Source organism: Carassius gibelio, chromosome A21 (genome assembly GCF_023724105.1).
Source record: "Carassius gibelio isolate Cgi1373 ecotype wild population from Czech Republic chromosome A21, carGib1.2-hapl.c, whole genome shotgun sequence".
In the NCBI taxonomy this organism is placed as follows: Eukaryota; Metazoa; Chordata; class Actinopteri; order Cypriniformes; family Cyprinidae; genus Carassius; species Carassius gibelio.
In genome coordinates, this window is record NC_068391.1 from 4,527,849 (window position 1) to 4,538,452 (window position 10,604).

General features: G+C 37.2%; 1 protein-coding gene across 2 annotated transcripts; it reads left to right on the top strand.

The window, feature by feature from the left end:
- The first annotated feature begins 4,533 nt into the window (after window positions 1-4,533).
- LOC127942126 (homeobox protein orthopedia B-like) lies at window positions 4,534-9,474 on the top strand. Of its 2 annotated transcripts, none has more exons than XM_052537711.1 (3): window positions 4,534-4,758; window positions 5,157-5,557; window positions 8,254-9,474. In XM_052537711.1, exons 1-3 carry the CDS (start codon window positions 4,683-4,685, stop codon window positions 8,761-8,763), a joined length of 987 nt encoding a protein of 328 aa, XP_052393671.1. In that variant the 5' UTR covers window positions 4,534-4,682; the 3' UTR covers window positions 8,764-9,474. The 2 variants fall into 2 exon arrangements, with proteins under 2 accessions (XP_052393671.1, XP_052393672.1); XM_052537712.1 differs by having other exon boundaries at window positions 4,535-4,719.
- Window positions 9,475-10,604: the final 1,130 nt, after the last annotated feature.

Below are 10,604 nucleotides of genomic sequence, written 5' to 3' on the forward strand. Positions count from 1 at the left end.
AAATCTGAAAATGCAGAAAGAAGTCAGTGTGTATTTGCGTGTCATTAAGAGTAAAATAGCCTAGCTGAAAATGAATCACATAAAGTGGCTAATTTACACGAAACCTCGTTAGAGAGAAAAGTGGCATCAGATATTTTCCCTACAATTAATAATAACAATAATAATATAGTTTCCAGAATAATATTCTAAATTATTGCTTCAGTTTTTATTAAATTAGAATATCAATAATAATATAAAATATATTATTGATATTCTAATTTCATAAAAATTGGAGTTAGTGGGAATACAAATATGCGACTTTTTTATATTTACATTTTATTATTTTTTTTTAAAACAAGCCATATTATTATTATTATTATTATTATTATTATTATTCCGGGGACATCATTTTCCTAATCTGCAGGAGTATAGACTACTTATTATAAATAAATTGCGCAATAATTAACAATTATGCAATAAACTAAGAATGCGATTTTGTCAAATTTTGGAAGCAAAATAGCTGAAAATCTGAATAAATCTGACAAAGCCTCCTCCAAAAAACGTTTGTACCACTGTTTAATGCGAAAAGATGACTTTGAGGTTTTGGGTGTTTTTATATGGTTGTTTTAGTTATCAGGAATCATTTAGAAAAGTAAATAATTCCTTTATTATAATTTATTCTATAGGTCATCATATAATCTATAATAATATATATTTTTAATATAAAAATTGGTTTGGGTTGGTGATTATTAGTCTGTATTTATGATTGGCCTTGTGTTGACGCGTAAGTAAACGTGTTTGTGTGTTGGTGGAGAATCATGTAGCCTATGTTTGGAAATGTGTCCTGTATGTCAGCGCGCGGGTGGGACAGATGTGATGGTGGATATGAAGGCCATGAGATGGTGAGTCAAACAAAAGGCTCTCTGAAAATCCCTCCACAATGAGGAGGGAGGGAGCAACATTCTCTCAGCTCCAGACCGCGTTCGGAATTACATTTGTTTTTCTTGTGATTTTATTAAAAGTCACTCCTCATCTCCAGAGCGCGTGAAAATGTCTACTTTCCACTCAGATGCGCCGCATTAACTTGCAGGGCGCGAGTTTGTTTGTTTGTCTATTTTTATTTATATGCAGTTGAAGATTGATGCGAGCTTGTTATCGCTATCTGCTGGGAGAGAGAGATGCAACTCAGCTTTGCTTCTGAATCACCTCCTAAATTACTCTCTCTCTCTCTCTCTCTCTCTCTCTCTCTCTCTCTCGTCTCACAGTATCACTGATGCATAACTTTTGTATTCCCTGCGCACAAAGGACTTGGAAAATAAGTAAATATTATAAATGTGTTGTTGTTATTATTATTATTATTAAGAAATTAAATATGATGCATATTAAAGTTAGATTTTTTTTATTACTTTTATAACTTTTAAATGTTATGCGAGGTTAGTGTAACGAATGTTTGTTTTGACTTATTTACTTTATAAATAAGTTCACTTATTTATCCATAGATAATAATATGAATAGATTTGTTATTAAAGACATTCCATATTATATATATTAAAGTTGTAATATGGTATTATAACTGTTTGTCTTAACTTCATGCTAATTATTCCAGTATATGAGAATTTGACAAATGTTTTAAACGTCTTTGAATTTATAATTAGATAGATTTTTTGTTGAAAAATTACTTTCAGTTGTTTGGTAAAAAAAGAAAAAAAATCTCTGATTATCGGTTGTCCTAATTGTTTGGTGATACAGTTACAAATATTATATATTTACATTTATTAGTTTTGTGTGCGTGTTGTGTACACCATAATGGAAATATATTATTTGCATTATTATTTGCATTATTAAACGTTTTGTCAATTGCTAAATTGCAATACTGTGTATTTTATTTTTATTATTTTTTTCTATAGGTTTTTATAGTGTTTATTTCTGAACTTTAATTATGAGCACCACCTTTTGCTGCAGCTCAGAGGACCTAGAGAATTTTTTTTTTCATTACTGGTGAGGTCAGGAAACAGTTGTGTATCCCCCTCAAATGCATGTAATAAAATGTTTTGCTTCGCTTCGCGTTTCACAAATAAAGCTTGAAATCCCCTTGCTGGCTGCAGGCCGGGTATTGGTGTACAGAAATTCAATCTGTACATTTTGTACGAGGTAAACAGACGGAATGAATTGCATTAGAGCAAGCCAATGTATTTCCAGCCAGCCAGTTTTCAGCCCTTGCTCCGTTTGTGTGCAACAATCTAAAACTTATTTATTAGAGAATGGGGAAAAACACTTGATCCTACACACACACACACACAAAACAACAACAACAAAAACATCCGAATAAAGACCTAAGCAATCAGTAATGGGATAGAAGAATGTTAATGGAGGGTCACAGCTTGCACACTATATTTTGTTCATATTTTATGAAGTGCACGGTAGCCCTTCATTCATATGTCCCCTGAAAGCATCGTTAGGCGTCTGTCGCACTTTTAGTCGGTTAAATATGACCATGTGCCTCCAGAAGAGTGATTCACTTCTGTTTGTGCAGCTATAAAAGGACTGAGCTCTTGAGAAGTCATAAAATGAAGCGCGCTATCAATCACGCGGTAACTGTTTCACAACAAACAATGTAATGATTTCAAATGGTCGTTATTGTTGAGGTAATGCATGTGATTTTCTTCTAGCTATGATACATGAGGAAAAATACATTGAACAGTGAATGCATGTGAATAATTTGCGTCTTAAACACCAACTCTTAAAAAATAAAATTAAGGTTCTAGAAATTGTTATTGGAGAATTGTTTTTTTTGTTTTGTTTTTTAGAATCTGTAAACGAATTGATCTTAAAAGTTTAAAACTCATTTGATGTCTCCAAAGAAGCATAGTTGGAGTTGTTTGAATAGAACAACCGAAGAACCTTTATTTTTAAGCGTGTAGAATAAAAGTATTACAACTCCAGCAAGATAAAACAACACAACCGCGTTCGAATTATGTTAACGTCTCTGGTTTAAAGCCACATCCTCATCCCAATTCAAAAAGCCCCGTGTCTATTTCCTGGCCAAAAGCAAAGTGTGAGATGAACACAAACCCGAGATCTTCCATTACGCGCCCGGTGCCTCCTTCGCCTTCACTGACATTTCGGATATCAAAACGCAGCGCAAGAACAATTGTTTCCAAATTGAATCCGCACTCTCTTCCTTTCCTCATTTTCAGCGAGGCATATACATTTCCCCGGCGAGTCAAGAGTCGCATCTGACCCGGCGTCTGGAAGCGAGCTCTCTTGTTCTCACCAGCAGATTGGTGGCTTGTCAAAAAAAGAGTGGAAAGTTTCTCGCTCGGACGCGTCCTTTGTGCGCGCTGAAAAGACACCATTCACTCTTGCAAATAAAGGAGTACTTTAAACCATCCCACTGACATCTGCTTAGAGTCTTGTTTGCGCTGGTTGTCTGATATTTTTCACCGGCTCCGCGTGTGACAAAAGCTATTGTGTTAATTGGTGTAAATGCAGGTTCGTTTATTGCTGGTTAGACGGGATGCACTGGCACTCGAGTGTTCTTTGCATGAAATAAATCAAGTTAATTTGGGGCAATTGGATGAAAAATCAATGCAACGAATGCAATTTGTCAGTGTAGAGTGTTTAAAGTCTAAATGTATCTATTTTGGTGCGAAAGTCCTCGCACTCCCCCTTTGCTTTGGTGGGGGTTCCCTGTGTCTGCGCGCATCAGCCCTGGTCTGGAAGCACATTTTTGACTCTGACTTTCCACCGAATTATGCACCTAATTTGCTCACATATCATTTACTCCAAGTTCCTCCCGCCGTGACAGTCGGGCCTAAACACTACTAAATCAGCCCTAATTTATACTGATCTCGCTAATAATCGTAATAAAAAGCTTATAGATTTGGCACTAATTACATAAAAGCCTAATGATGTTGAAAATTACCCTGGTTTGAGATATATGGCTAATCTAAACTTTGTTGTTGGCTGCCCCGGGCTACTAGAAACATTAGAAGAGGTTCACTTCGTCTCCAAAAGGCGAGAGCTGGACATGGCACGACAAGAACGACTAACTAACTAACGATTTAGTGACAAAAGTGGAAAATCTTGGGGAACTTTATAATTAATACGCGAGACCTGCTGGCGAGATTTTATTATTATTTTTGGATCTAAAGGACAAGCATAAAAACCAAGCAAATGAGTCCATATCATAAAGAGAGCACGGTTTGATCGTTTAGTCCAGTAATAAACTTGGGGAAGCCATTACTAAACCATATGGCTTTGATAAGGATGACACGTTTATATAACAATACTTTAATTCGCTGTTTCTCCTTAAATAATCAGGTCCCCATCAATGACTCTGGCACCACGCTCAATTAAACTAGTTTCTCGAAGAGCTTTCTGAAGGAGGTCATTTTAAAGGTTGTAATTTGGGAGTGGGGATCAAAAAACGAGGAGAAATGAACTTGGGAGGGCAGCAAGAGAGTCTCTCGCGCATCTGACACCTCCAGGCTTCAACGCTGATTGGCTCTCATTTGAAGGAGCTCACGGGTTCATTCAACTATTAAGCGCCTCCCAGTTCCTCTAAAGGACATTATAATGCAAGGAACCTCCTTTTTAACCACAAACCGAATTTGCTTTCATTTAGGCCATATATATTTTTTAAATAGTTTAAAGTCATAGAGATTTTTTTGGAAAAGCATTTCGCCCTGGAGCGGTGCGCGATGCTTTCGCACGCCGACCTGCTGGATGCTCGCCTCGGTGAGTTGTCAACGCCAAACTCCGGTCTGCAACTCTACTGTAAGCTGGAGGACTCTTCTCATCTAAATCAAGCAGAGAAAATTGACAATTTGTCTCGTATTTTATCTTAATTCGATTTAAGCGAACTAATTCATTGGAAAAGTAATCATTATTATTATATTACGCAGTAATTTGATTTAGTCGTTTTCCCAGATATTGAGTGGAATCAAATGGAATTAGGTTTTTTAAAAGATGACATTGTTGTGAGCTAGTTTTTCACCTTTATATGCATTTATGTCTGTATAATGACTAATAGCAAATGGTAGTTTTTGCATAAGAACAGTGCTTGCTATGACTGTCTAGAAAAAATGATTTTCTGCACTAATACTTCTCTTTTTCAGCAGTGCTTGGTGTTGATTTTGAGCTCACTCAGCTTTGACCTGTTCTCAATGTTTCAGGGATGAAGGATGCCGCGGCTGAGCTTCTGGGTCACAGGGAGGCATTGAAATGCAGGCTGGGCGGCGGCGGAACTGACCCGGGCCACCCCGGAGAACTCGCCCCGGTCTCCGATGCAGTGGAAGGGGCCACCCTTCTCCCCGGAGACGATATCAACAGTGCTGGATCCAATCCGCCGGGTGTAGCGGTAAACAGTAAGGAACAGGAGAAGCAGCAGCAGCAGAACCCCACCCAGTCCGGCGGCCAGCAGAGTCAGAGTCAGAAACAGAAACGGCACCGGACTCGCTTTACTCCGGCTCAGCTTAACGAGCTGGAACGCAGCTTCGCCAAAACCCACTATCCGGACATCTTCATGCGCGAGGAGCTCGCGCTCCGGATCGGCCTGACGGAATCACGCGTGCAGGTGAGTCCGATGGAGTCTGAACAGCACAGGTTTCGGATTGCTTCATTGCATTATTATTGTTGTACCGTCATTAACATTGTATTTATTTTGTAAAATACATATCAGATATTTTCATAACAAAATTTGGCGTTGTTGTAGGCTGCAGTTATAATGCTTGAAATTAAAATGGTATCGATGCATCCAAAGCACTATATTAAGCTCTAAACTAAAGCACTAATTATTATTATTACTCAGATTATATTTTATATAAAATGCATTCCAAAAGAATATTTAGAAAGATAATTTAACTATATATAAACTGATTTCCCCCCCCCCCCAAATACTAATGGTTATTATTAAAAATTACGAAGTTTAACGAAATTAAAACGCCTTGTATTTTAATTTTAAGAAGACTATTTTTATTATAAAGAGAATTATAATAAATATAATAATACAATATAATATGTGCATTTCTGTTTGTTTACAGGAGTTTGTCGATAGAATATAAGCATACAAATCATTGCATAAAAATACTGTAATTGTTTATGAAAACGCTCTTAAATGTGGTGGAAATACCTCTGAACGAGCTCTGTCGTCAATAAAACAATGAAAAAAATATTTAGAAATAACATCTACAAACCTGTTAAATTCATATTAATATTCGTGGTGTTTTAAGTGAGACAGCGTGTCCTGTTTATAATTTTTTATTAGTAGTTGCTTATGTTTCTCATTTAGTTTCACAGTTTAAAATAACACAACAGTATATTCATCCAATCTCTCGAATCTCTTGCTTTATGGCCTCCGTGGAGCTTTAAGCACTACCATCATATAGGTTTTAGTATTATAATTATTTTTATTTTTATTGCTGTTACAGAGATTACTAGGCCTATTTGTATTTGACTTGTGTTACGTTTCTACAGCAATTTTCTTGGCTCTTGAAAGTGCGCCCATTTAAAACGCGGAGAGCTTTTTCATGATTATTTTATTGATCAGGTCATCTTCCTTTTACAATACCATTATTGTTATCTCAGCCATTGGAGCAGACCGATATCTTAATCACTTTTATAAGATTATGACTCTTGCTGCTGCTGTGATTGGTGGTCAGTCGCAAATGCAGCGGTAAATGAACCCGCGAGATAAATGTAGGACGCAATGAGCGCGCGCGGCATTCCAGCGCTCTCTCTGTGATCCATAGTGGCTCATTATAAATGTATAGCTTTTCGACTTGATAGTGCAATAAAACCAAGACCATTATTATTAACCAATTTCAGAATTATTTATAATTTAACAGGCTTATTAAGCTCAAAGCGTAAAATTATTCTGCGTAAGATAATGACCAGGCCTGAGACTCTGTCCTAACTATTTTATTTACATAAAAAATAAATTAGTGGCATGCTGACCGTGCGGTGATCTTCTGAAACAGCACACTAGGTTTGTTGCATGAATGTTTCGCGCTCTCGTGAAATAGGTCTGTCAGCGTGCACGACTTAATGGCGAGCGCGCGGATGGTGCTCTGTCTTTTTTAATGGTATGAGAAATTGCATTTTCTTTTATCCTCTGAAGTGTAATGCATTTGAGGCCGGATTTCACGGCTGGCTGCGTGGAGTGGGAGTCGGGGATCTAATATGAACCCCTCCACATTTTTCTCCCCTTTTCGTTGGGTCAAAATCTGCTCGTTAATCATTGTGAGCGCGCCTGATATCTCTATAAACCTGAAGGACCTCGAGAAATAAACACCGTGTGAGCCTTTTACTGCCCACGGTGGGACTTATTATACCCAAGTGTTGTAAAATCGAGCACATAATAATAGGGAGTCTAAATATTATGATTCCTTATCATTAAAAGCAGCATTAATAGCGCCATTTAGTGATGTCGAGACGTTTATTAAGGAAATAAGCAAGAGAAAAACAAACAACAATATTGAAATTAAAACAATGGTAGTTATACAGCCAAAAGTGGTAACCTGCAATCGCTATTTCTACCTAATTTAATCCATAAAAAATGTTTTGTTTTCACACTGAAAAGACCGTGTAACAATTATCACTGAGATATTGCTAGTAAATTTCACAATTAATTACAAAGAAAAGTCTAATAACACATTTCATTAAACATGCTATTTTAAATTACAGTGTAAATTATTTAGGTTGATTCAGTGATGTTAAATAATATTTTTAAACTTGAATCAAACTAGTTAATTGAGATGTTACCAATTGTAAGTTACTATTTTTTTCAGTGTCGTTTTTTTTTTTGATGTCACTAATAGCATGCAAACAAACAAATAATGCATCAGAATAATATTGTTCTGCTGTGCTGTGTGTTTTTGTGCAACTTAAATTCTTGTGCATCTATAAGTTTTGTGCAACATAGATTTTTGTGTATCTATATTTCTTCAGCATCCTTAAAACAATTCGTTGTTGAACAAAGAAACCAAAACATTGATTCTTAAGAATCTTTAATATGACATCAAGAAATGTAGATACTTGTTTCAAACAAAACAAAACAAACAGTAATGCGTATTTATTTATTGACTGCTTATTTTATTTTAGTGAACATAAATGATATTAACAAAAACAGCACATCATCATAGTCACACACAATTTATCAGTGAGCAATATTGGACGCCATGTTATATTGCTGTTTTATTAAACACATCTATACATCTATTCTAATGCAATGTAAGCATGTCTGACAGCTCTTTTTATTCCCTCTGGTTTCAGGTTTGGTTTCAGAACCGACGCGCCAAATGGAAGAAGCGCAAGAAGACCACCAACGTGTTTCGCGCTCCGGGCACTTTGCTGCCCACTCACCACGGCCTCCCGCAGTTCCCCTCCGCGGCGGCCATGGGCGACGGCCTGTGCTCTTTTCACGCTAATGACACCCGCTGGGCCGCGGCTGGGATGCCGGGAGTCTCACAACTGCAGTTACCGCCCGCCCTAGGCCGACAACAAGCTATGGCACAGTCTCTGTCCCAGTGCAGCCTGGGCGCCGGTCCTCCACCCAACTCCATGAGCCTGTCCAACATGTCCTCCAATGGTTCCGGCCTCCAGTCCCACCTCTACCAGCCCACCTTCCCCGGTATGGTGCCCGCGTCGCTCTCTGGTCCCACCAACGTGACCGGCTCGCCTCAGCTGTGTAGCTCCCCGGACACTGACATCTGGAGAGGGACGAGCATCGCGTCCCTGCGCCGCAAAGCGCTCGAGCACACAGTGTCCATGAGTTTCACCTAATATTTTGACGTGGTTCACCTCCTGTTTCTCGTCCACCGGTCATTACTGGCCCATGACGCACACGGAAGTCAAAGGATACGACTGTCCTCTTGTAAACAAGGACTGTGCGCACCTGATGGAAGTAAAACCTAAAGCATCATAGGCTGAAAAAAAGTATTTATTACGTCCTATTTATTTAATAATTTGTTATTTATTTATTAGCACTTTCTTTTTGCAAATTCAAAATGTCAGCAACCTGGACAGTAAACAATTTGCACATTTGAAATGTATTCGTTTGCATTTGAGAAACAAGGCGAGAGACGGTGCACTCGTTTTTATTATTATGATCATCGTTATTATTGAAGAAGAAATCGTTCAAAATTTAGGACTGTTTTATGAATCGTTGGAGGAAAGAAAGGAAAAAAATCTAAAAAAGAATTAAGATTATTGACTGCATGTGCCGACCAAGGTAAACAACACAACAACGGGGAAAAGTCATTTAAACGAGAAGTCTGAATTTGTTATATAATGTTATATAGGATGTTTTGTGTAGATAAAGCATTCTTAACTCGTTCCCATTCGGTCAGTTTGTGATATGTTCTAAGTTCTTGTATGTGCTTATACCAATGTAAATTTCTTAAATGTTTGATCTTCTTAACGGCTCTTTTGTTTCCTGAATAGGCCTATGTTTATAACGATTGAATGTAAATTAACGAATAAAATCATTTTCAATATGTCATTATTGACACGTCGCTTCTTTTATTCTTGGGGAACAATAGACAATGATTGGAAACACTGTAGGCTATTACTATTATAGCATATATATATAACTAGCACAATATTTAACAAAGCTAATATCCATTCATAAATCCTTTTTAATTAAACATTTTCACAAGTATTTATAATTATTTTAATGTACACGACCTACTGATCTGCACTAGCCACATAATGTATGCTAATGGATATTATTGAAAAATATTTTTGTGTCATCAAATCGAGTCATTATCTCTCCCAACACTACATTTTTCTTCTCGTCTGGAGATGTTGCAGGAGTTGACATTTACTCGCTCTCTGATTGGCTCTCGGGCTCTTGGCATTATGACCTCATAGATGAGAAACCAGGGCTCAGCCAAACACAACCAAGAGCGCGCCATCACTGTCTGTCTTCAGACCACTGTGAATGCGATGCTAATACAGTCATGTAGCTAGGCTGTAGCCTATTGCACAACTACTGCTGGATGAAATCATTATTCAAACATCCATAACGCAAAAATACAAATACAATCAAGAGATTTTTTATTATTATTTCGCTACGTATATTACCACTGAAATATATAGCTTAATAATAATAATTCAAAATAATAGGTCATCATGCCTGTAAAATAACAGGTTATCATACCTGCATGATAATAATAATAATAATAATAATAATAATAATTGATCATTGATTAAATTTCCCAAAGACGCATATTTATGCTGATGTATATTGGAATGATCTGCATTAGTTTAATTAATCAAATTTGGTTATTAAATCATAATGCAAGAACACTGTTAGTTGCGTTTATAGCTCAGATCTTCAGCCCAAATCAGCCTATATGAGGTTAAAAGCGATGAGGCATTGCACATTATGGGCTATTATCAACACTGCCTGAGCTCTGCAGTCTTCCAGTTAGTGTTTAAAAATCTTTAAATTTATAAAACGGAAATGGCTCCGCTGCTTGTTTGAACGTGTAATAGTGAGAAGGCAGGTTGTGTTTTTGAGCGCGCGCATCTAAAAGAGAGATCAGGTGATATGAACGGATGTGCTCCTTGCAAACAGATGCGAGGTGATATTACCTAAATATTATAATTTGTCTCAGTAC

Excerpts from the sequence above, each read along its gene's own strand:
- LOC127942126 (XM_052537711.1), top strand. The coding sequence starts at position 4,683 with ATGCTTTCGCACGCCGACCTGCTGGATGCTCGCCTCGGTGAGTTGTCA. Across the intron at positions 4,759-5,156 it reads CTCCGGTCTGCAACTCTACT|GGATGAAGGATGCCGCGGCT; the intron begins GTAAGCTGGAGG and ends TCAATGTTTCAG. Across the intron at positions 5,558-8,253 it reads TGACGGAATCACGCGTGCAG|GTTTGGTTTCAGAACCGACG; the intron begins GTGAGTCCGATG and ends CTCTGGTTTCAG.